Genomic DNA, 27508 nt, shown 5'->3' with positions numbered 1-27508 from the left:
CAGAACTATGAACAACTCTTACATCTGTAAATTCGTTAAAAAAGTAACGATTGCTCCAAGAGCAATCTACTATTTTTATGAATGGAGAAAAATGGAAGCAAACTCTCTCAAATAAACAGTGAGGGGGAAAAGCAGCATGCAACTTTCAGCATGTTGCAGCAGCTACTGCTGCATGCCTACCCAGACTAAAATGTAAAGGCAACAAGCCAGGTTTGCTCACCATTCAACAAACATTACAACCAAGTCCTCTTGATCAGCATAGCTTTCTATGCCTTCTTTCAGCAGTCGAACTTTCTGCCCTCCACCAATAGAGTTAGGCAGCTCACCACCTTTCCACTCTTCACCTTTTCCAAGTACCTGGAATAAGACAAGAGCACTTTTTGCTAGTACCCAAAAACAAGAGGCTTTTTAAACAGATCCTTACTGAAAACAGATGTTAAAGCAGAAGCAAAACATTAAAGCATAGCAAGCCAGCATTTCCAGCTTCGTAAGTTTTCCATGTCTGAAACAGCATTCAGCACAATGACATCACTGCAAAAACATGAGAGAGACATTTCTTAACCAAATAAGAATTGAGCAATTGCCGGCCACCACCGTTTATTCAAATGTGTCTCCTTCAGAAAAAGAAAAAAGAAAAAAAGAAAAAAAAAAAGTAAAAAATCTAAAAATTGTTTCAAAATTTGTATTAGAAAAACATTCTGAATGAGACCTTTAAAAGTCAATACGATCACTTTAGGAACAGGAAGTGTAAGAGACCTTGGTGGATCAGGGTATTACTAATACAAATTGCAAGCTCCAGTCTTTCTGAAATCCTTCCAGAACACTTCTGTACAAGGAAACGAAACGATAGGTTCCGCAATACACAGCTGGCTGCTAAAATCAGCTAAACAAAATTCCTCCCTAGCCAAGCGCTATAGAGAATTACATCTCAAAACCAGAAAAAAACCTTAAACTTTTTCTGGGTTTTCAGCATAATATTTTTGGAACTTACAAAACCTGGAAGAATTACATTGCATGATGTTTTGGGCAAATCTGCAAAGCTAATAGATGTATTCAGAGCTCAGGCTTCTCGGGTACTTTAGTACAGCGTTATCACATTAGGAAAGGTTCTCTCGGTCTTCCAAGTCCAGTGGCAGAAGTCAAACTTCAGAGACCCAAATAGCTTCCTATTTATAGTGTAGACACCATGGTAAGTAAGGAGAAAAAATTCGTAATACCATCTGAATTCCTGGATTTTCTCTTGCAGAACCAATTTGTGGGGAAAGTTTAGAAGAAGGTTAGTGCCTTCCCTTTTTCCCAAGGTCACGTGGAGGCCAACCTCAGTATGTGACGTACAGAGACACGGAGCAAGGCAGAAAAGGCTGATACATGATAGAAAACAGGCTGAAAAATGATAGAAATGTTTTGCCCTCTCAAAGAATTACAGGTTCATAGAATCATAGAATACCAGGCTGGAAGGGACCTCAAGCATCATCTGGTCCAACCTTTCTAGCACCATCTAGACGAGACCTCTAGACGAGGTTCTTGGGAAACAGAGTGAAACTTTCAGTTGTGACCCTCCCTCCTTCCCCGCAGCAGGGATCCAGCCTTATTTAAGGAGGAAGAAGACAGCCAAAGTCCTCTGAGTGCAGTGCAGTGCAGTATTCATGCAAACAAAATTAGCCACGCTGAAAAGCAAAGCTATACGGTAAATCATGACAGAACCTGTAAGTGACTGAGGACACTGATCACAATAGCTACTAATCCGTAAAACAGTTCCTAAGGCAGTGGAAGAAGCACCCTCCCATGGTCGTTCAGAAGGGGACCAGCAGGTAAGCAACAGGGACATCAGGCAGGCCACGTGCAAGTACCCTACCCGCCCCCAAGCTCTGTAATTGTTTTACTTTGCCCCAGCAAGCAAGGAAGCTAATGCAACCTCAGTTACTATTGCACTGTTTCCGTCTTAAAGGCTGTGTAGTATGAATATTTGGTATGAAAACATACAATACCTTTACTGTATAGTTGAAGTGCTTTGCAGTTTGCATGAAACGGTGAAAGCCATCGGTTTCTTTAGTTGCTACAGTAAAAACTAGTAGTTTATCTGAGGGAGAAAAAGAAGGAACATGCATTAATATGTTTTCAGGCCCCAGTTTATAATAAAAAAAAAAACGCACTGAACAGCACTGGATCAGGGGGCTTTACGACTTGCTTGCATCTCATTCAAAGAGAGGAGGCAAATACACTGTCATATTACAGGCGTGAGACATTATCAAACAAGAACTGCTATGGACAAGGGTGCTGTATTTAAAATTATCCTCAGGAAGAGGAAGCAAAGAAATTATCTACTCTGTAAACAACTGGCTCAATACATGTAAACAAAGCTAGTATGACTACTGGACAGGAAGAAATCTTCAAAACAAAACTAATTTATTACTTTTCAGTCTGAGCTAATCCTGTGACCCCTTATCATGGGACTGAATGGTACCAGAGAACTTCACTCAACCTCAGTAACTCCCCTGAAAGCAAGTGGTTCATATTCTTTGTGAACAGGCTGAACAAAAGCCAACCATGCAAACCAATGCCGCAACAGCCAGCATTTAGTGCTTTTAAGTCCTTGGGCAGAGACAAAAGAGTAAGGTTGGTTTGGGGTTTTTTTTTTGGTTGGGTTTTTTGTTGTTGGTTTTCTTTTTTTTTTTTTTTTTTTTTTTTTTTTTTAATTCAGAGCCTCTGTAAATTATACCAGTGCTAATTTTGCCTTCTTACTGCATGCAGGCAAATGACCGTGCAACCAATTTCCTTTTCATATCCCAGGGCTTTTGACATTGTTCAAATGAGGCCATGAATTCCTACTAAACAGCTTCCCGATTAAACTACTGAACAACATTCAGCACCCAATGCAATATGCTGCATAATCAAGGTACATAATTCAAAGCTCTGAGAAAGACAGTACCCCCACGCAACATCAAGTATTTAATCAGACCAGCCTGGATCCCAGAGCACGTTGCAGTTCCCCAGTTTGGTCTGAGTTCAAGCAACAGCTGCCCTCTAAACAGAGCCCATGAGATCAATCCTTACAAGAAAGTAAAATTAATCGCCTCTAATGAGCATTCCAGACACACTGCCTGTTGTTGTTTCACTTTCCCAAAAAACATCCTCTGGGTTTATCTTTACCAGCACAGTAACATGTGCTAGAAGCGGCTGCTGTGAAAAACATTCCTGTTAACCCTTCAGCCTTGTCCACCACCACACACTTAGCAGCCCTCAGACAGCCGAGATATCGTCCTGAGTGTATTCAAATCAATCACCACATACCATTTTGTTTTATTCGACACCAGCAAAATTAACACACAAGATGATGATCAGGTTCCCACTTTGTAGAAGAAACGCACCTTGCTAGTTATTCATGCAATGCCCTGCAGCAAAGTACCAGTAGAAGTGTACCTCTGCTCAGTCAAGCAAAAATACCTGTAGGAGCACAGACATAGTTTGCAGAGCAACATAAAAAACAGATGCTAATGGAATTCAAGTCTGCCTAAAATAGCCACAGCAGGCAAACGATGGACACTAGTCTCAGGAGCCACTGATATTTTTTCCACTGAAATAAGGCTTAGATTCAGCACTAGTCAACAGGTCACTTCCAAGAACACCCCTACCAAGTCAGACAGTGGTCTGGCTAGTGCATCCTCAACAGCAGCTGTAACAGCGTACATGAGGAAGAGCAAGGATAAGAGACGCATATATAATGCTTTCTCTGCCTTTTCTACATGTCTCAGTTTATGGGTTTTCCTGAGCTGGATGGGGCTTCCCTATATTCCAAAACACTCAGTCTACTTTGTGACCTTGCCCTTACCTAGTCACTACTTGAACTGATGTAACCTTTAAGCAGTGACAGCACCATGTGCCCAGTACCTACTCCAAAAAACCTCCAATCTTCTGTGCCTTCAGCAGGGCTCCTACAGTTTTTATCTGACACAGCCCAAGTTCTTCAACTAGAGACAACACCTCTACCTGCCCTCCCCACCACGCACAATTTTGTGGATTTCTCTGACATCCTGCCACAGTTTTTTTCTTTTTTTTCTCCTTTTGCTCAACAGTCCTACTGAAGATTTTAACTGCTAGCTCTACTGCACCAGACTGATAATCCTGCAATACAATACACAGCAAAGAAGAAACTGAAAATACTTGAAATGCTTCAATCAACTCAACTTGAACACCCAAAAATTTGGGGAAGACAGTTTTAGAAAATTAATTGCTCCATCTTTTTCTCACTTAAGTGCTAGCAGTCTTTTGTAGGCAAGAAGGAGAAGAAAATCCCATGAGTACATCTCAGAAGGGCAGGAGGACCTCCACAGATGATTCCAGTGCAATGCGTTCACAGACACACTGACTCACTGATAGACATAAACACGGCAATAATGGTTCAATGTCTTCAAGATCGTTCATTCTAAAGGCCATGCAATCTAAAGTAATTCTACAGGAGTCACCACAGAATGAATAAGAACATGATATCCTAGACTATGACTAAAACAGAACTGAAGACAGAGGATAGGATTTTTCTCTATGGAACAGATTAAGTTATGATTAATTTTTTGTTCGAGCACTGCATTTTCAAAATAGAGTGAACTGGAAAAATCTGATCATACCAGACCGCATCGCCAAGCCAAGTGAGTCCATTATCGAAAGTTTCCTAGGTGACCAGTCAAGCCCTGACCATAACCATGGAATTTCATTTGGGGTAGACATATTCCACACCTACCCCTTCCTGAGGAATGCTAACAGCAAGGATTTCAAAAATCTGTACTTGACACCATGATGTAAATGACAAAACGTGGGCTTCATCAGATTCCTCCCACTGTCACTAAGTCAAAGAAAGTATTAAATCAACGTACAAGTAGAGTTTGGCAAGGAAAAAATAACCTACCATTCTTTATGGGATATTGTTACTCTCTTTTAACGGAACCCACAGTAATTCCACCTACATATTGCTCATGTATTTCAAGATTCGCTATGGAGCCTGGTATGTTACTTGAGTTTTATGGAACAGGAGGAGAGAGAATGATGTGCCAAATCATAAGGGATTTCAACCTGAGCTATATAAAATGAAGAAAGCTGAGCAGCCAAATAATGCAGTTTATATTGACATGAAACTGCAAAAGAACCTGTATGACACTCACAGCCCATGAAGCAAACTAGTGTAGGCTGCCTGAGTCAGGTTTGCAAACAAGACACAGAACAAACAGGAAGCTATTTTTATAAAGGTATTATTCACATTGGAAAAGTTTTCTTTTTAGCATACTTGCCAATGGTCAATTTTTTTAAATTACAGATGAAGAGATTTAAAAGGCTTTATTTCCATGTTTGTGCTGCACCACAGAATTTTAGGTGCATGTGGTACTTAAATAATTTTTAAGTGCAGCAGAAGTATAATTATAGCATTTAGAGTCCATTTAGAATTAGAGTTTCTTTATAGACTATTCAGTCTTTGTTGGGGTTTTTTCAGGGGTGGTGGTTTTTTTGTTTGTTTGGGTTTGTTGGGGGGGGGTTAAAGTAATATGTGTCTGATCAAAGCACGGAGAAACACGCTTTGATTCAGTCTAGAGTGTGTATGGAGAGACAATTAAAAGTGCATTTAATGATAGTTACCTTGGCATATTATAGAGGGTATTATTAACCAACTGAGGAAAGCAGCACCATTCTCTTCTAGCTAGTAAGATGTTACAAAAATATTAATGTAATTTCTGTAGACTCCTGTGACTTTATTTAAACGTAAATGACAACATGCACCAGCTTTACTGGCAGAGTTCCACTAAGCGTAGCATGGGAGGTATTTGTTTCTTCCTGTGGAAGCGAGTGAAGAGAATGCTTCTGACCAAATACTTCTGCTAATTTATTTTTAACCTTTAACTTCATTCACTTTGAAAAATCTATTCCTTGCTTGCTACATCTAGGTACAACAACCCCTTAGAAGACCTGTCCCATTCATGTCTAGTAACACAAATCCAAAGTGACTTTCATGAATTCACAAGAGTGTAAATGTGCGAGTACAACAGGTATCCCAGGGGAGTAAGTTTATCCAAATGTTTCCATTTCAGGATGTGCTCAGCTACATGAATTTTAGCTGCAGCCGCCCACAGTGTCCCTGCTGAGTGGAGCAGGTTTGGTCCCACGAAGAGCCCTGACAGTGCAGAGGTTCAGTGCAGCACCAGAGCCCTTACTGCAGGCTGAGTCGCATGCAAATGCCACACCGAGAGGTTGAGTGACCGGCTCAGAGTCCCCAGCAGCATTGCTGTGCCGGCTCCAGGGCTCCAGCTGTGCAATGAAGACCTGAGGATAGCAGCGGAAAGCTGTCTGCAATTACTCAGACCCCAAGTTACGACTGTGGCTCAGTACTCCCCAGCGAACGAGCCGCAAAATTCTCAGTCTTCGCAAAAACCTCACGACGAATTCTAGCTGCAGCAACACTGTTCTTGCTTCACCATCCACTTTGGCACAAATCCCTGCCCTGCCCTCCACCCACGTGTCTACCCTAAGGAACTCTGCTGTATGGTCTTACATATAGACTTGAGCTATCCCGTTTCTTAAGTCTGACTATCCCCCTCACATGAGGGGACGAACATACACTCTCACTAATATTTTCCAACAGCATCCTCAAAATGCAAACATATATGAAACCAAGAGCACAGCAGGCGGTCACAGCCCTCCACACTCGCAGGGCACTGGGACACCGCAGAGGGTACGGGCTGCCCAGCAGGGCTGGGCTCCCCTGGCACGCAGCCTGCCAGAGGCATCTTGGCAGTCACTGGAGGGGATTACCAAGCTTGGCATTTATTTCCACAAGTAAAGTCAATTTGTGTAAAAAGGAAACGCAAACCCTATACTGAAGTTCAACAGGAAGGCACGAAATAAAATCTTTGAATAGCTTCGTGCCAGATATGACGGTGCTGAAGTTACTGGAGTGCCATTATTCCAGACAGCTTTCTGATAGTTACATTCACAAAACAGCTGTTCTGTTTTGAAAACAAGCCTGAGAGAGCACGCCTTTGGCCAAGAAAAGTATATCCAGTGACAAACAGAACTCATTTTTACATGCAAATTAGGAAACCCTTTAGCACTCAAGTTGTGAAAGACAACACTGCATGTAGAGCACATGCAATTCATTAGGAAATCCAATGAAGGTTTATCAAAACACCTCACTCTTTTACTCAATCTTCTGCGCTGCTACCATCAGGGGTCTAACTGCATCATAAATATTTATTTCCAGGAATAAGAACTATAAACCAGAGCCTTTGTCTTCAGTGAATTGCCTGGTAAGGTCTCAGCCAGGAATTGCCATGGCAGGACTGCTTTAAGCAGCAGTGACCTCTCTCCTTGTACCTTGGCAAAGAAGTACACAAGGAACTGCAGTCATTCCTCGCACACCCACGTGGTTCTTATTTATCTTGAATGAACACTGACAGAGATTACTACCTAATTTCTACCAGGGGTTGTGGGCACTAGTACAGTAGCTTCAGAGCAGCCAAAAGTGAGGATATTGCTCACAGCCACATGGGTGTTGACATTTAGTCCTTGGATTCAAGTACTGTGGACTTCTCTGGAGTAGGAGCGAGCTGTAAGATCAAAGGACATCTGTGCACGGTACCACATTATGCCATTAAAATCTATCTTTATCTTTAAAACTAGTGGCTTATAATGGTAAACAAATTATGTTTGTTTCCTGGAATACGGTTTTATCCATATTCTAGTGTCTACATAAAACAGTCTATTTTCCTGTTTGCAGATTACATCCCACCCAGAACTGCTCAATGGAGTAACAACTGTGCATCAACCTCTCCATTAAATGAGCGGAGATGTACAATTGCAAAATAATTCACCAAAGGTTTCCAGTGAGCAAATAAAAAAGTTGCTAGAGATCGTGGAAAAAGCTTGGGAACTGGAAGCATACTAGAAATACCCCCGTGGATTTGGAAAAAAAAAAAAAAAATACATACACACTGTCAAAGAAAGGTCAGGTAGTAACCTTGGCAATGACCTGCACGACCTTAATTAAGGCACAGGCTGGGCAGACACCTGAAGAGAAGACGGATGAGATGGATACCTGGAAGAGGCACATGGATGCATCCAAGCCCATTAATTAAGCTATGTAATTGTGCCTATTATTATGTCTCCTGCATCTCTGGAGATATGGGAGACCAACAGGGTACTGGTTCCCACAAAAACAAACAAACAAAAAGAAAAAAACCCAAACAAAACACGAACCCACAGACTGGATTTAGCTTTCCTTTACACCATGTAGGAGCATGCTTCTCCATCGTTGGAGAGACACACTAAAGCACAACGCAACTGAAAAAGTGTTTTGAGCCTGGAGTCCTCCCATCACACTTGAAGAGAACAGCAATGAGGAATGTTCAAAAGTAAGCTGAACCGAGAAGCAGCCGTCAGAGTGACAGTAAACAGCCCCAACTAACTGCAGACTTCTGATTGCATTTCCACCATTATTTATTGTTTCCACAGATTAACTGTTAAAAAAAAAAAGAAAGACAATAAAAGGGGATGAAACGCTTGGGGTTTTTTTGGATTAAAGTTTTCGATATGCCTGCTTATTTCCAAGGTAGGCAACCTACCCCATGTATAATCATCTCAAATTTATGAGTCCTGACTTGGCCATGCCACTTTCCCTTCCAACTTCTGTACTCAGCCAGTAATGAGAAGGTGAACTAGAGAAATTGTCCTCAACAAGTTCTATTTTCGTTCCTTACGCACCTCACCTAAAGCACACTCCATCAATAAAATCCATGTTCTGAGACTTTTACAGTAGTCTGAGTTAGATACAAAATGTAATCAGCAGCTTCCTTGACCTTCCTATCCATTCTACTCCCCTAAAAGGCGAATATTTCTGTGCCTGGAAGAGAAATCACAGTCCTCAGCTCTGCCCTCACTGTAGCTGCTTGCACACCAGAAGCTCCTGGTGGGTGCCTTCCAGCATGTCACCAGCCCTGTTTGGAAAACATGCCATTTTAATATCATTGCCCTGATAAGCATATTGAGTGCAACACATCTTGAGTTAGCAAATAAAAGGATAATAGTGCAGGGTGAGCTGTGTGTGGGTCAGCTTACAGTATGTGAAGGCATGATCCATAACTGGGATTCAAGATCTAGAGTTTCTCATAACTTCATGAAAAAACTCGTAAATTTTCGAAGAAGAAAACTTTAAACACTATTTAGGAGTACAGTGTCACTATACAACTAACTGCCTGTAATTTCTCTAACAGATGAGTTCTGGAAGATATCCTGGAAAATATAAAATACTCTACAATATCTTCTGAACAAGACGAAACTTAGGAGATCCAAAAAAAATGGCTGATATAAAGCCTGTTGGAAAATATCTTATTTATAGGCTCAAGTGCTGTTTCCTCCATAAAACTGAATAACATAACAGTCTGAGTTCCCAATTAATTGCAAAACTGTGAAAGAGCTTTTAAAGAGAATGCAGCACAAGGTTTAAGCCCACAATAGTAAAGAAAGCATTCAAAAAACTGAAATGGATCATTGGGCTACACAATACTGTACTGAGTCAATACAGTCAGGATAACCAATTCTCCTCCCATGCAGTTTTGATGACTGTACTAAAGCCAGTTCTTCCATATGCTTCCAAGCTATGCTGAAGCTCTGCAGATAGCTAGAGGGTCACCGATGGTGCCAACAGCAAGTTCCCTTCCCTATTTATACGGACTCAGACTGTATGTTCAAAACCCAAAGAACTGTTAAGCCAACTAAAAAGATGAAATATCAAAGAGCACTTTCAAAATCCAGATTTTTAGCACAACACAATCTTCCACTTACAACTCAAGAAGGCAATATTAAACTTCTCAAAAGGAAAATTGATCTTTTTTCCCCCCTATAAATAGGAGTTATAGCCTAAACTTAAGATTCTATGTCAAATAAAACTTTTGAAAATCCACATACTCTGAGAAAAGATGTCAAACAGCTGGAGACAGGAGAAACCCATCATATGCAACGTAACCATGATTATAAGTTATATCTACATACATATACTTGGTTAATGTAATCCAGCAGCAAACAAAGAAGATCTTAAGTACACAATGTGAAAAACACAAACTTTAAACATGTGTATCTACCCAGTGTCAGTTTATATGACGTACATATGGTCAAAGAAAGTAGTAAGCCAACAGAAGAATTTCTGGTCAAATAAAACTTTTGGCATAAAGAGGGAAAAGACAGAGCCATCTGACGGCTGTTTGTTTTCCGCCAGGATTCTTTAGAAACGACAATGTGCTGAAATAGCAAACATGGTCATCTTCTTTTCTCAGAAGAGAAATGTGCATTGCACTCCAGGAGGGGGAATGACTGGTGCATAAACAATACTACTTCTTATTTGGAAGTTCCAGGGTTTTTTTAATCTGATCTTTATATTATACAGTCAACTTTTGTTCCAGACAGAACACTTTGCTGCATGCCTCCATTCATCCCATAGCTTACTGCTTCCCAGAGAGGCAGACTGGTTTTGAAGTCCCATTAACCATAGCCGTGACCACCTTGTAAGACTGGATCCTCTGCAATTTAATAGCATGGCTGGATTGCTGTTAAAAAATATCCTTGCAGGGGAGAGAAAATATGCTTGAAAAAAACTCATGGAAGATTGGAAAGTGATAAGATTTAAATTAAGAGATGAAATTAGAATTAACAGATAGCAAGTTAAGAACAGTCATGGGTTGCCAATCATAGTACCTACTGATTTCCGACACCAGTACACATTCTCATGGGAGAGAGAGGGATTTCTAAGAACCAATGCGTCAAATAAGTCTTAAAGGCCAGATTTCTGTACAGACTTCTTCTGAAAGTTTGGTCTGTTTTCCTCTATATCTTAATCACCGCACTTCAATACATATATGTCTTACTGCAAAATACAAAAAGCAGCACAAACATTATTTATGTAATTTCCAAAAAAGTACAAGACTTCTTGGCTAGTTATAAGCAGACTTGTACCTTCTCCACTTTAAACCAGACATATTAAAGCAAAGTAAATAGAAGTCTGTCTTTTGATGGTATAAGAATAGTTATTGCAGAACTAATGTAGGTACACAGGTATCACCTCTGCTACAACCTGATTCTCAAAATGGTTCAACCTGAGAAAAAAAAAATACTGCTGCCTTTAAACTGCTGCAAACAGTTTATGACCACAACTGGCATTTATGGTTACCGGGGATCACTCAATGCATGGGCTGTCCATGCATAATCCTTCCAGTGCTTCTCCAGGTTATTTGTAGACCTTGCTGAAGTTACAGAGCAATAGCTATTGGTATCAAAACTCACAACACTGTCCCGAGCAAGGGAACAAAACTAGTAAAGGCAGGAAGTTTTCGGAAGCTATGGAAAGAAATACCGAATGTATAATTTCCCAGTTTCAGTTACTTTTGAACAACTGGTACTGTTGCAACTTCCTCAGCCACAGTAGATGTTGCCTGTTACAGGGTTCTCCCTCTTCTCAAGTGTTTTAAAGGAACAAAGAAGCTGGGTTAGCAGAAATGCATGCATATATTAAGCAAGAGCTGCTCTGAATTTTCTCATAATATAGAATTTATGCTAGATTAGCACTTGCTACGACACAGCCCCCGGACAGGACACTAAAATTTTCTTTTTTTTCTTTTCTTTTCTACTAACTGAATCCAAACTGAAGTTTTCCAAGACTTAGAAAGAGACTCATCATTCAAGAGTCCCATTATTGTTAAACGTGATCTGCAATCTAAGTCCATTTACGAAGAGGTGAACAGTGCTGTACCAACTGTGCATTTCAAAATCTAAAGTTATGAAAATACTGAAGATTTCTCATGCAAAGAAATTCTGTCGTGCTTTAATTCAGAGCCCACAGGGATGTGAACAGGCATTTTCCTCTTCCATGCGTACCGACTCAAATGGCAAGCCTGCTGAGCTGCTGCTTACTGCCTGTCTTTTATCACATCATTTCTGATGTCACATAGATACAGCATCTAAAATGTTTACATGGAAATGATCAACTGTTAGATAGAGCCAGTTCTAAAAAAAATAAATAAAAACCCACCACCCACAGGCTATATCTCTGTAACTCTTTTTCTGTATATGCATATATACGTACATACGTTCAGACAAAGATTAGCAGTTACTCCCAATATTAATACATAACTGATTTCAGAAAACATTTGAAAGCTGATTCTGTCTCAGCTCTTAATTTACTTTCTTTTAACTTAGTAGTATTGAATATACAGTCAACAAGAGCTCATTAAGACCTGTATGTGCACTCATCAATCACCCGTGTCAGTCCCGGGTGCAGCACTGGCCGGTGCTCAGGCCCACGCTCATTCTAATGCAAGATTTCCCTGTTTTGATAGCTGAACAAAACCAGATACAAGCAGCAGTAGTCAAGAGCTTTTTCCATCAGCTGCAGTGGACTTGGATGAGACCCTGTTCAGTGAATCAGTTATTCTGTAGAAAAGCAAAGATAAGACACTTTCCTTAGTTCCCAGCTAAGAAAAAAATTAAAATCAACTGTTTGTAAATGACATCATTGCCATGCATGAAGCAACTCCTCCAACAAGAACTGCCTAGCTTCCTGACAAGCAGAGAACAGATCAGGTTACAGCTGTTTATTAGTGCCCAGATAGCAATCAAACCACAAAAATCTTCTTGAGAGTGGGAGTGGATAGAGTCATGGCACAGGCTGGGTCTTGCTTGAACATGCCGATTGGATGGCCCTGCTATAAACTGTCATCAGGACTGTGCAGCTGAGAGGAGGACACAATTAACATCAGCTGTCTAAGTGAGAAAGTTTACTCAGCTTCTGCCTTTTAGTAGCCTTGCCCTCTCTGTCTCTCTCATAAAACATGTATCTAGAGAAGAGCATGCTTCTTCTCAAGCTGTTGTTTAGCAAATCCAGCTGTTCAAACAGAAGCAGTCACACACAGCACCAGGCATTGTTAAAGTCTGTTTTCTGACAGCTAATCTATCCATCAATGAAACTCAGCAGGTAAGATTTGCAATAACGGTTTCTCCTTAGACTAGTCTTTGCTTAAATCAGGAGAAATTGGAGGTGGAACCGGAGCTGTCCTGAAGATGCATAACTGCTCTTCATGCCTGCACCGTGGTTCCTGTTGTCAGCAGACGCTACCACCCCAATTAGTCAGTTCTTTTGAAAAAGCTGCCCTACAGCTTCACATCTGGCCCTATGTCCAGATACTGGACATGTAAAATTCTCCAAACAGAAACACAGGCCATGCAACCCTGGAAGGAGAAAATAAACATACTTTTCAAAGATCCCTTTTCTGTGTGAACAAGCAACTTAAACTCCACACTTGTGAGATACAGGTAGTACCTTGCCTCAAACAACTCAGTCCTTCAAATCGTGAAATAGCATCAAAATTTCTGTCCCACTTCTGACACAAGACATCATCACATGTCATGTATGATGTATATTTCAAGATGCTTTTAACATCAAACACCTGGGCCAGCAACTTCAGTTATTAAGTTTACGGACCTGGTTCTGATCTCACACAAATATGTGTACAATTGTTTTACAGTGATGTAAAACAGAATTTGTAAACTGCTTATGAGGCTAGCCTAAGGAAACACTTTGCTATATTAAAGTTTGATGTGAACTACAAAAACCAAAGGTAAACAATCCATTTTTATTTTTTTGCAAAAAAAGTAAAAAAGAAAATTACAAAAGCAATTCTATCAGATACTGATTATTTTCTGCACAGCTGATTTCAGTGAGAACCCCTAAAGGGCTCATTCAGTACATTAACACTTAAACCCACAGGTACAGAATTAATTCTCAGGGGAATGGCACTTAAATGCCAAACCTACTTTTGTTTAACATTTTACTGTCTTTTTTTCCTCACAGTTTGTTTGCATTAATTACAAATACTGCAGATGTCAGCCTTAAAAACATACTTGCAGTTACACTGCAAGAATCAGTACTACCATCAAAAAGGACTACCCACCCCCCTACACCCCACCTTTTTTTTCCCCCATGTCTATTTTCTAAGAAAATCCACAGTGGATCAATAAATTTGCAACTTGTCCAAGAAGGAACCTTGGCATACTTTCAAAGGGCAGACCATAAGAGCTGGTGAACCAACCACTAAAATAAAGGGTGTTTCTTCAGAATTGTCCTATAAATTTGAATGTAATGTTTTGAGCCAAGGCAGATTTCTACTGTTTAGCCTTAAACAATTAAGGAAATTGGTCTGTAATTACTTTGTACTCCATTACAAAAATATTCATGTGCTTTAAAAGAAATTATACAGTAATCCACAGTATCTTTAATTTTGTTTCAAGCAGAAACAGAATGAAATGATCAAATATGTCAACTGTATAATTTGTCAATAATCTAAATAGTTCAACAATTAGTAGGTACCTAAGTTTCTGCAGTCTCAGTGCTCAGCTGGAACCAATACCATTAAAATATTATATAAAAAACGCACAAAGGCATGCACACACACTGAGAACACAAAGAAGCCAGATTACTCTGATCATCACATAAAAGATTTACTCTGTTTCTTTAGTGGACTTGTCAATTGTTTGTTTTTCATTTGTTTGTTTTTCCTACTACTACAAATTGTAAAAGGAATTCTAGCTCCTGGAAAAAAAAGAAAAAAAAAAAGATATCTGGGATGAAACAGTGACTTTACATATTTAGTCTCCTTGTGACCAGTATAATCCATATTTCGAAAATTCACCTTAAGGAAATACTCCAGAAGCAGTTCTATTAAACCACCTAAAGCCACTTGTGGTGTCAGGCTGTGCTTGCAAGCACATATTCCTTGATGATTAAGTGTCATTTATTCTTTAGAGCTACAACATTCCCACACACAGACACATTCCTGCTACTGATCTGTTTGGTCAGGTTGTACTTTGTGCTGGAGGGAACCATGCTCTACATTTAAATTAAGAAGGAACAAAAATATTCTTCCCTTTCAAACTTGTTCACCTTGCAACTGGCCCTGAAAACCTATAAAAAACCTGACATTATAAATGAAAACAAAAACGCCCTTACTGCGACCATACTTACTCTTCATGAAAAGGGAATTGACTTGAGCAGCATGTCAGGTAATTTATATTTCAGACTAGCAGCTCTACACAAATGGAAAGATACTGCTTTTGATTACACAATGTAATAGTATTAATTCAACAGACAAACTAAACACTTCCCCATGAAGAGACTGAGTCACTTTTGCTTAAATAAGCAGCAGTGAGGGCAAAAGCCAAGAATTCGGACATAAATCATGACTCTCCAGAATATGCCACCAACGTAAAGGAAACTTTGAGAAATAATCTGTTAGTTTAGATCCTCACCAGGAACACATTTCACACAACCCCCCTAGCTCAGATAACCACGGTGGTCATTCCACTGTACCTTTACACTACAATTTACAGCATCAAATATTGCTGATAAATGTCACAACTGTTTTATTTTTTCCTGTTTTAATTAGAAATGCATTTTACGGTCAAAGCTGCAGTGATCCTATCCAACCCCACTGCATATCACAGAGAGAAGCAATGTCACGTCTACCACTGTGGTCTACTTCCACAGCCTAATTATTCCCTCCACCTAAGGAAAGAAAGAAAAGCCTGACCAAAAAACCTCAAAAATATATTTTTTTTTTTTTTAATTTTGCAACAGAGAGTGGCGTTGTGCAGCCTCTAAACCAGGTGCCACGAAGAACTCAGACTTTGGCTGTCTTCAAGGATGAGTATTTTCAAGGGAAAAATAAGTCACAGAAGAACAAATTTGCCGCTTTGCACCTCCACAGCTATATTCACTTACTTTTAACTGATTTCCAAACACACACCCCCCCCACTACACACAGTTTCATTTGTTATTCATCTTTTATTTCAAAGCTGGAGCCTGAAGGTGAACCTCTATGCGAGTGATCATTACCCATCTGCAGTGGTGCACGCTGACGCTACACACGTTCCTAAGTAATCCCCGGGGTGTCGGGATGATGGTGGCGCTGGGGCAGGGGTAACCCAAACGCTGTCTCCTGCTGGGTCAGGTCCCGGGTACCTCACCCTGTGCCTTTACCCTTCAGCTGTAAGAGACAGGTGGCAGCTTTTTCGTACAGTCCTCACAAAAAGGGCACAAAACTCCCAAGAGACCTAGTAGTGGTTTTTCCCCAACACAGGTTTACGTAGCAGTTTTAGACACTGTGGTGACAAGATGGGACAAAAGTAGCATCAGTACAGAAAGAAGAAACAGAAAACTGGACAGAGGCAGAGGCAGGCGTAGCGTGCTGTACTTAAGACCTCTCCTCCACCACGCAGGCCGACTCTTTGAGTACTTCTAGTAAGTCTGTCAAGATGGCTGAACGACCAAATTTCCTTGTTTGTGCACCACAGGTGCCTCAGAGGGAAAGGCCTATCGATTGCTCCCTGTCACTCACAGCGACCACTTTGGCTGAGCCCAAAAAGGTCAACAGAAATGGCAATAGTACGCACTCGATCTCCAAGTGAGTCCTTGCACAGCTAGACCAGTCAGCAATGACTGCTTGAAGCATTTGTGACCAGCACTTGACGGACGCAGGGTGGAGGAAAGCCTGCTGGCTCAGAGCGCTCCCACAGCCTGCCGGGCTGGAAAGCCACCCACGCTGCCAGGGCCCTCTCCGGGACAAACCCCCTCCCACCCCTCACATTTTGGGAGCACACAGGGACAGCAATGAACCATGGGGCCCACCTCAAAACCTGCCCGTTTGCCAACGTTACAACGTGCGGCCCCAACACCTCAGTGCAGCCGTGCTCCAGCCAGCCAAGTCCCCACAGCCGCTCTGGGGAACAGACTCAACAGCTGATGAATAAAACATTTTAGATGGTAACATCATTTACGTCTGTTGCCAACAGCAGTGTCTGCTTCTAGTACAATGACAAATGTCTTTTCCACTCGCTCTCCACGCATCCCGGGCTGCATTACATGACAAGCAACACACATGCAGCAAGTACGGTGCAACAGAAATATTTTAACACTGTTGTTTTAACACAGAAACTTTTGTATCTTCACTATACAGGAGTCAGTGTTTCAGAGCTCAACAGTGCTCTTCTCTGGGATTGCCTGAAACACAAAGCTGAGGCAAAGGAGCACAGGAGGGATTTCTGCAAACATGGTTTGCCACAGGGCCGCGCTGACTGCTCATTGCTCAAGTAACCACTGCTGTGCAACAGGCAGTTCTTTGCTATAACTTTTCCAAGTCTTTCCGAGTAAAGCACTAAAGTCTTATGAAGAAACAGAGATGCAGCTCAGCGGCCAGTTTTAGATAGTCTTGTTACAGCTGATTTCTGAAGCAAGCAATACTAATGGACCGCTTTAAAATCTGAGAAGGTGTCTTTGCATGCTGCTTTACACCAAGTTGTACAAAGTATCAAGAACTGGAGGCACACCAGGGTCTGCCCCTCTTCAAGTAATACAGCACAGACTCAGGGAAAACATTTAAGGGTTAAAACGGGAATAAAAACAAGTAACACAGCAGGCAGTGTCTGGGGTCACGAAACTACTCAAGGAGTGGTTTCAACTCAGCAGAGCCTGCTACAATTCGGGCTACTAATGTTTAAATTAAAAAGAATTAAGATTTTCCTGAGTGAGCATCTATATATAAATGTATCAGTGCTTTCTAGCACTGTAATTTGCGTAGCATCATTTTTATTATTTATATAGAAGTAGCAGTCTATTTTTGGTTTGCTGAATCATACAGTGCTGTCTGGACTACGCAGTCTTTGCTTTTCACACGTTTGAACACCAGCAGGATTCAAGAAAAATCCTTACCATGCCAGCTATTAGCTATATCAGCTCGAGATCCCACAACTCAAGTATATAGTTAAAAAAAGCATTATTTGAATAGATATTTTTGAGAAAATACAACTGCGATTGCAGTAACTGATTGCAAAGGAGCTTAACTTACGATCTCACTGCCCTGACTACAGACACAGGAGCTCCACGTTGTACTCAAAGCGGGCCCCCGTGGGCTGCACCTCGGAGGGACAGTGAAGGCTGAACGGTAATGCTCACACGCCCCTGACGGGCTGCGACCTACAGCGCACACCACAACCTTCAGAGAAATCCTCTGAATGACTAAAAGCGCAAAGCATTAGGAAAAGTGGAAATGAGAAGCTCATTGAGTAGTTTGGTATTCAGCAACACCTTTTTTTTTTTTTTTTTTTAAACTAGTTATCAACCAAGTCAGCAGTTTTCCTATCAAAATTACAGCTTGCTGACAAAACTTGCTTCTCAAAAAAAGGAGCTTCCTTCTGTACACCACAAGAAAATTAAGCCAGATATTAAAAATAACTTGATTACACTCTTGAGTAAACAAGCCAAGAAATGAAACTATTTTGGATTTCATGTGGTAATAATCTAGTGGGATGAAATACCTTTGTATGCCTAGAATAGAAATCAGAAGTACAGATTCTAAAACAGTATCAAAGCAAGATATATGTTTTGGCATACAGCTGGACATACATGTGCTTGGACACCTATCTCTGAGGGAATTTCCTGTATACATTCTTTTATTTTACATGCTGAAGATAAAATTTCTTTCTATCTTCTAGCTCCTTGAAGCTAAAGTGACTACAAAACACAACGAGCAAAAAGCAAGCAAGCCTCTGAGGGACGGGAAGGGGCACTTAAGTCTCCAGATGACTTTTGCATGAAATAGGAAACTTCAGCAGCAGTTGCTACAGTTCAGAGAAGAGAATGACGCTATGCTTCTATGCTTTTCCCAGCCTTGGAAAAACATGTTCATCAACACCTTGTCTGAGGGAAAGGGAAGGGGGGGGGAGGAGAAAGTCAGGAAGGTTCACTTCCCATTAAGGAATCGTTTTCTTTTTCAAGGGAGGTTATGCACCTATTTCTGTAGGACTCATTCCGGTGGGTTAAAGCACTTTCAGCCAAGCGGTTCCTCTCGAGAGCAACCTGGGGAGCCCTGCCCCAGCCGGCGCCGCAGCCCCCTCCCGCACCGCACAGCCCGCTCCGGCGCCCAGAGCGGCATTTTAAAGTGCGGGGCGGAGGAGGGGGATGGGGGGGAAATAAATAAATCGGGAAAGCGGCGGCTCCCAGCCTCCGCACAGGAGACGGGAGGGTGTTCCCTTCCTGGCGGATGTTACCGAGCCAGGAGGCACAAAGGCGCCGGTGCCGCCCGGCCGGCAGCGCATCCCCGCCGCGGCCACCCTCACCGCGCTCACCCGCACCTCCCGCAGCCGGCGGGACCGCGGGGGACCGCGCCGCGGGCTCCGCCATCGCACACCCAACCCCCGCACCGCACCGCGCCTCACCTGCGGGGCCAGTGCCGGGCCCGGGTCGCCGCTCCGCCGCCGCCGGCAGCGCCAGGGCCAGCAGCAGCGGCAGGAGGAGGCGCGGCGGCCGGGCTCCGCTCCACGCCATCTTCCCCCTCCGCACCCGCCGGCCTGCCGCCGCTCCCCGCGCCGCCAGCCCCCGAGAGCGGGGCGGAGGTAGAAAACGAGGGGAAAACCCGCCGCCCGGGGAGCCGCCGCGCCGGGGGTGCCGCTTCTCCTCCGCAGCGGGCAGGAGCGAAGGGGAGCCGCCCGCCCCAGGCTTTATACGGCGGTGGGAGGACCCGGGCAGCGAGAGCGCCCGGCGGCGCAACAGGAGCCGCTTGTGGCCGCCGCGCCCGGGCGCACGCTGCTGCTGCCGCCGCTGCTGCTGCCGCCGCCGCCGGGGGAGGGGCGGGCGGCCAAGCCCTGCCTCGGCCTCCGCCGCCCGGGCCGCCGCCGTAGGTGCGCGGCGCTGCGCCCGCCCGCCCGCCGCCGCGGGGATGGAGCGGGCCGGGCCGGGGCGGGGCGGGGCGGGCGGCGCGCCCGGGAGTGCGGACCCAGCAGCTGCCCCGGGCCGAGTCTGGCTCGGCCCAGCGCCGTGCCTCCGCTCTCGGTACCTGCCCGGCTGCGGGGCCGAGTGGGCGGCAGCGGCCCACTCCTGGAAACGGTCTCGACGGTGCTGGTCGCACGGGGAATTGTACTCACCTCCCTCTCAAAACATTTTGTTAGTGGTTTCTTTGGCCGCCATTACCGTCCGAATAAACGTATTCCTGAAAATTTAATGTTGCTCGGGAGATTGTGAGCAACTGAAGCCATTACTCCACGAGCCAACAAAAACTAATATAACCCTTTCGCCTACGGGCATGGCACTGTTGGCATCGGGACCACACTGCGCATCCGATCAGCTTGTGAACAGCATACCTGTCAAACACTCCATCATTTTATCATTTAGATTTCCATAATGGAACACAGTTCGTTTGCCTAATCTTAACACATAAAACCATTACACTTTTATCATTAAAGAAACACCCAACAGATCACCAAGTTACTGAAGGCAAGCACAGTGATGATGAAGGAGATGTACTGGCCCACTTCCGCGCTTTTTCCTGTTGTGATACAAAGTATATTTGAAAAAATACTGTAAACAATAGCTTAAATGTTTAAAAGTCATGTAAAATTACAAAAGCAGATGGCAGCCTATGGGAATCAGTGTGGATTTACACCTTGGAAATATTATTTAAGGACCAAAGGCATAATCCAAAACAAAAATTAGTGCTGAAAGCAGGATTCATGTATTTGAGATCCACCTATATAATCGTCAAATAGACACCTCATTTTTTATCCTAAATGTTTCTATGGGCCTAACAGATGTGCTTTTTTGGAGCCACATTGGAAAGAAAAAAGGGGGAAAGACGGGAAAACTTGACCTTGGCTACTGCAACCGTAAGAACTGCATGCTTTTGTTTGGAACCCAGAGCAGAAATCAGAGCCTGCATTACGTGCCCAGATGCTTTTATGGTTAATTGGGAGAGGTCATTCGTTCTGGACCAGGCAGCACACAGAGCAGGGAGGGAGGTAGAGCAAACCAAAGAAAAAGACTGGGTCCTCAGTCCCAAGGAGTTCCTAGAAGAGAGAAGGCCCAGGAAAACAGCAATTGAGAAATACTGAAAATGCATTCATGCAATGATGAAGCTGCAGTTGCCAACTGTAGGAGAAACAGAAAAGACCCTCCAGTTCTTGGGCAATTACTCATGACCTACTTTCTCTTGCCACCTCTGTCAGGCACGCAGAGATTCACCAGAGAACAAATATCTTTTGAATGCAGACAGTATGACCACATTTATGCACACATCCATGAACGGTCTCTGCTCATTCTTCCAAGAACCAGCACTACTGCTGCTGATCAACTTATGTAGGTACATAGATTGCGTTAGCTGAAAGCAAGCACTGCCATCACTGGGATGATATTGCAAGTACTTCTGTCTTCATTCTTTTTAAAGACAAGTTCAAGATTTCAAATAAGAAATTGGACCTATGAAAAATGAAGATGGAAAAAATAGTTACTATATTACAGCTATAGTTTTAATGTAGAAAACAGGTAAACAAGCATTTCAAAAGAGGTCCTCAACAGATCAAACCTCACCTCAGATCCAGAACAGCTTAACAGTAACGCTTGTACTTGGAGATACAAAGAAAGTGTAACTACAAAGCTGAAAAAAAAAAGAACTCATCGAGAAGGAATTAAATCACAAGAGACATGTAGAAAACACTTAATACCAACAACCATGAAAGAAATGACAGATTACTGCAATAAAGTCTGAGAAGAGAAAGACAGGACTGTTGGGCGTCATTTCAGAATACCGCGGAGATGATGTCACAGCTCCCACGGACAGGATGGGAAGCAGATGAAGCTTCAGCCCTGAGACTTGAGAGTAAAATCAGCAGCTGAGTGTCACGTACATACACAGTGCTCTGAGAAAACACAGCCTGGCACCTCACCTCTGTCATAAGCAGCAGCTAGCTTCACCAGAGACTAATACACAGGCCCCAAAACAGCACTGTTAGGTGGAAACCAACAGGTGTAAAGGGGAGGGAGCATCCGAGAGAAATCCTAAATGGCATTTTGTTACAAAAAGTAAATGTAAACCGTAGCAGGGAAGAATGAAAAGAATTAGTGAAAGAAGGCTCTAAATATGCAATAATGAAAGAAAAGGAAATAGCTGGCAAAGACAGATTTCTAATGTATGAGGAAAATGGGTTGAGAGAACTCTGATATAAACACAGCTCATACCTGTAAGCGCAAGCTCAGACTCTGACTAGAAACTTCTACATTTTCTCGTCATTTTCCTTGGTCTCTTGAAAGCTAATTTCATTTTCTACTGTTCTTAGAAAATGCAAGGTTTGCTCTCAGAGAGAAAACAGAGCTGAAAGCTACCCAAAACACCGCTTTCAAAGTGACAGATGTGGCCAAAACATCTCCTATCCCCAGAGGCTTCACTCGGACACTGGCTGATGGAACGGAAAATGCTTGTGAAACTTCAGAACTGAGCTCCGCCAACTGTGCAGTGCCCAAAGGCTCTGTCTCGCCCTGCCTCCACAGACACTTGGGTTAGAAATGCTACTTTTGTCCAGAAATACCAACTTCAAGGCCTGAACTGGCAGCTGGTTGTTGGCAGGGCCTTCAGCTCTCCTGGTGCTGCTGCAAGCTGCTTCAGTACTGTATTACTGTTACAGAGTACTCAACACTTCAATCTCTGAACTGCTAAGTAGGAACTTAACCTCAAATCAAAATCATTTTAAAGAACAACACGGCCAGTGTGTAATATAACGTGCATGTATGCACGTTATGTTACAGAGTTTAACTCCAGAAACAATTCCTACAAATGTCCCAAGAAACAGTCTGACATTCTTGCTGTTGTCACTATTTGCTCCTTTGACTTTTGACTTTATCAAGCCTTTTTCGTAAAGAATAAAACCTTCCTTTTCCTCTGCAACAAGGCAATTTCTTCATGGGAAATGACTCAGTTTGGTTAAGTAGGCATGGAGGAGGGGAGCGAGTTCATTACTGTCAGTTGTGGGGCTCTGAACATGGGAGCCCAAGGAGTTTTTTTTCAGACCCAGTACATTTTCAACAGATCAGCAATAATATCTAGAATTCAGCTGGCAGATATTTGGGCAAAATTCTACAGGACCTCTGGAGGACACCGCAGCTTCCTGAATTGTTAGTAATCGCTATTCCTTCACTGCCTTTTCCTCAGTTCTCTAGATAGTTCTTTTGCAGTCTGAGTAACTCCCTGTCTGTATCTGCCTATCCCTACCTCCTTTTCCCCATCTCTTTCCTAATTGTCTGTAAGAAATCATCATGGTGTTGGCAACTTCCATCTTCCCCAAACCACTAACAATTTTATATTTCAAAATGCATATAGCTGGTGCCACGTGGAATGGAAACAGACGTAGTTCATTGCATCGCCAGCCCGTCACTGCAGCCAGACGGAGCTCGGTTATGTTGTAGGAATCTGCCTTCTAAACTACAGAAGCCGCTTATAAGAGACCTTTTTCATATCCACTAACTACTCTTCATTTCACTGTCTTTAAGAAGAACAGTCTGTGCTCCTGCTGTGCTTTGCCTGTCCTTGAACTCACCTCACCTTGAATCTAGGCCTCAAAATCTCTTCTTTTATTCTGGAGCCCTACCAGAACAACTTTTCCACAGATACTAAAATGGAGCAGTGTTGGTCACATGAACTTCCTTCCCTAATCTTGCAACACTGAAATTGTTCATTATACAGTAATAAAACCAAAAGAAAAGAAAATTAACAAGATTGGTCTGTGGAAAGCCATGGGACAGAAAGAATTGTCAACAATTCACCAGCAGCAGTATTCCAAGAATTAAAAAAAAAAATCATCATGCAAGGATCCTAAGTCCCTTACCTCAGTAAAGATCATAAAGCGTTTTCTAACAGGTAATGAATCTGACATATAACAGTCAAAAGTCTATTTTGTCTGGGTAAAAGTCAGTCATTCCCCATGTGTTTTCTATATCAGCAATCATTAGTCATTTGTTATGAAGAACAAATTAATTCCTCTCTTAATCTATCCTAGCTTATCCCCGCTTGTCCCCTCAAATATCTTTCTAGTTTCATAAAATTTGTCCTCTCTTTGTGTTACAGAAGTAATTCCATAGCCCTGTGATTTCACTGCCTTGGTCAAGTGCATACAAACTACAGAATTAAACAGAAGTTTTTGGCTTCGTGTGGTTATATCACTGATCTAATTTATTATCAAAGTAATAGCCCTGAGTTTAGCTTTGAGATTAGATTAGTAAAACACCTGTGAGTTAGTAAGTTATACTTATTTCTTCCAGTTAAATGATTTACCTTGTGTAATTCCTAAAAAGAAAATACTGGGTTTGAATTATGAATTCCAACACATTCAGTATTTTACATGAGCCCGGGGTAGCTGAAAATAGAAGTTTGTTATTATAGAATAATACTAATAGAAATTAACATTCCAAAGTAATAGAAAGCTTAAAAATCCCTTTTCAGTCATAGGAAAAAATGTTCTTCAGATATATTTTGTTTAGATGCTCATGGCTGTTTTAATTTGACCTCAAGCCAATGAAACACTAGAAGTAAACTAGAATTAAAAATTTTTTTTTGCAAAAATACATCAATATGAATGTAAAGGCCCATCTGGCAATAATATGGCATTAAAATGTGGATCACATTGCCTTCCTTAGTATGTGTATGCAAGCCTTTAATAAGGGCCTCTTCAGTACTTCAACCCTAATAAGAAATCTTCCATAGACATTTTATTTCCAAGAAATCAGGCTAAATGTTACTGAAATTCTACTCTCACTGTCTGAAAATAGTTTCTCTTTCGTTGCCTCCCTTTAATTTATCCTCAACTTCAATAAGAACATTTATTTGAGTTGCCGCCCCAGTCTTGTTATTATGGATGCGATCCGGCCTGTTGCCGAGACATGCTGAGCACTCCTCAGGGGTGCTGAGACCCCACTGATTTCAGCGGATGCTCAGCACCTTTCACTATTGAGCGCTGAGCGAATCCTTTGGGCTATAGTCATAGTTTCTTTCCCAAGCGACCCAATCAGAAATTACTTTGCTTCATTCACTCATTTATAATTATGGCTATAAACAGCCCATACGAGCAAAAGATTAATAGTGTTAGCAAGCATTTCCAGGGTATAATCAGCTGTCATCCCATAATTACTCAAAAGATTGAATGAGTGGCTTTGAAATTACAAGGCGAGCTGCATTCCTTTACTGAGACTGAGCAGCAAGACGCGAGCGCCCATGAAAAGCCGTGCTAAGTTTTTATCTGTGGTCCATCCTTTGGCATTTATGACACGATTGGTCCAGCCTCAAGGTCCTATCCTGCACTACAGAAGTCAGTAAGCATCGTAAGAGAATAAATCCTGCTGACCTGGCCTTAAACCATATGCTTTAGACTTCCGTCACTGCTTCTGGTGGACACAAAGGTCTGATCCCGGTTTTTTGCTTTCATTGCATTCATTTTTATGTGATTTATATAGGCACAAGAAACTGAGAATTAAATCCTGCAGAGTGTATCTTGTAAACCCTGCTGATCAGGGTTGATCTTGTAAAGATTTCAGTACCATCACCCAATAAACTATAAAATGCTTCCCAGAGCCTCAAATGAGAGGTGTTGAAATGGACAATTAATCATGACTAATTTAAAGTCTTGCTTTTGTTATAGTTAAGGGATGCAGAAAAGAATATAACGGAAAAGGAACTGATATTCAAGAAAACTGGCTGAAAGAAAAATAATTTTAAACATTTACTTTGGGATTAATAGGAACTAGTGGAAATAGGAAAAATGTGTTTATGAAATTGTCTGAAGCTGGGAGCCTATGTGAGTGTTTCTGTCTGTGTCAACTAACCATCCTAATGTAAAAAATGTTCCCCTGCAGTAAGCCCGTGGTATTAAACAGACTGAAGCATGTCATATGTGTACGACCAATAGAGGAGGGGAGGTCAGTATGTCTTTTACAATAGTTACCCTAAAGCCTACTTTTTTTTGTGATTTCAGAAGCCTAGTGAAGACTCCTAGAGTGGCAATTTGGGAAAACCGCTGGAGCAGAGCAGCATGTCCCACAAGTATTCCCCTACGGGAAGACATCAGATTTCATATTCTCTGTTACTGGAATGGTTTTGGTCGAAGTTTCTTTTCCTGCCCTTGCTCTGGGAGTTTTATGACTGTTCTGCCTGTCCACAATGATCTCATTCTCTCCAGCTGACTTGTATAAGGTAAATAGAAACTGCTGTCTGACAAAACCTAATTTTGACAGGTAGGTCTTTTTAGTAATTTCGTTTGATTTATAACAAAATGGCCATTAAATTAGTCTTATTTCCTACTTCCTGTATGATCTAAATGAGGAATCCCAGATGGCCCCAGAACAAGTTCTGGCAGCATTTCTGGAGCACTGGATTCGAGAGAGAAAGAAAGGAGATGGGCTGGCCATTATTTTGCTGCTGCTAAAGTCCCCTTGCACAGAGCCTTCCAGCTTCCACTTTTCAGCAGGCATTGTGTGAAAGAGCGACCACAGGAAAGGTGAGGAAAAGCTAAGAGCCACAGATCTTACTTAATTTAGTGCCTCTCTGGTTGGTCAAAATATCATATGGCTTTGCAATACCTAACTATTTTGCCTCTTGACAAGAAAAACTTTTACAGGGAAAAGAAGTGGCAGCCAATAAAAATAAGGCGTGGAAAGTAAAAATACTATCTTTAAATGAACAGTTAAATACAGTTACCAGGGAAGTTGAGGTTGTGAGCAGTGTCCCTGACACAAGCAAGAAAGCAAGAAAATCTCACCACTGAATCAGTAGGAGAAAGTGCTTTCAAGCTTAGAAACATATAGGAGCTAAACACTGCCTTTGAGGTTTTTTTTTCTCATCCTCTTCTCCATCTTGCATTGCATGTGCACATAGTTTTGTTTGGTAAAAAGGGATATGAAGGGAGGTTACATTCAGATTGCTACTAGAAAACTTTCTCTGCGGAGCAGGGGTCACAACTGTTAACCCACACTACCGTACTTAATCACTTAACTCAGTGACTGGTAGGAGCCTGTGAGAGCGGAACAGATTCAGACCTTTAACACTAAAATGGCCAGGAGTTACTGAAGCAATGAAAAAGTTTTAGGTTTCAGGCTGTGTGCTGTGAAAGTGAAATGCATTCAGTCTGGATGCTTCTTCTCGACTGTACTTCTTAGGCCAGTGAGCAAAAGCATGCATGCCTTTTTTAAGGCTGGGAGCTTGACTGTTCTCAGCTTACACGGGAAGGGGCACAGAGGAAGCAAGCTTTGAATAGCAGCATAGTTCAGATAAATGTGATCCACTCTGCATTCAAGACAACTCGCCTATCTGCTGTTCAGGGAATGACTGAAATAAATTGAGAACTTCCAACAGATCCTCAAGAGGGCTCTTTTCAAAAGATTTGGAAATTTAATTATTTTTTAGCACATCACTCAGTAGAAGCCAGAAGGATGGCTACTTTGAATCTTTGAAATAATTTCTCAGAGGCTGCAGTTTGTGCTTCTTTAGTTTGGATGCTCGGGAAGATGAAGTCTCTAGCTAAGACAATTCTGATGACTTGTCAAGGTTGGCGAAACCTGACATTGGCAGTACATCTTGCTCCTGTAGTCTGGGCTTTAGGAGACTGGTTTCAGAGGTGATCTGGC

At 42.2% G+C, this 27508-nt stretch overlaps 1 protein-coding gene across 2 annotated transcripts in view; it reads right to left on the bottom strand.

Moving 5' to 3' along the window:
- The window catches only part of PLOD2 (procollagen-lysine,2-oxoglutarate 5-dioxygenase 2), a 56999-nt gene extending 37387 nt beyond the window's left edge, over positions 1-19612 (bottom strand). Inside the window, exons 1-3 of one of the 2 annotated variants that reach the window (XM_082319140.1) lie at positions 19291-19612; positions 1989-2080; positions 221-357 (exon numbers count right to left, since the gene is read on the bottom strand). In XM_082319140.1, coding sequence (XP_082175266.1) covers positions 221-357; positions 1989-2080; positions 19291-19399 — 338 coding nt within the window. In that variant the 5' untranslated portion in view covers positions 19400-19612. The remainder of the gene's footprint in view (positions 1-220; positions 358-1988; positions 2081-19290) is intronic. The other variant, XM_082319139.1, reaches the window with a different exon arrangement.
- Between the last annotated feature and the right edge of the window lie 7896 nt (positions 19613-27508).

This window comes from Platalea leucorodia (genome assembly GCF_965183815.1).
Source record: "Platalea leucorodia genome assembly, chromosome: 8".
NCBI lineage: Eukaryota > Metazoa > Chordata > Aves > Pelecaniformes > Threskiornithidae > Platalea > Platalea leucorodia.
Note: the sequence above shows the minus strand (reverse complement) of the source record. Positions and strands in the feature narration are given on the sequence as shown.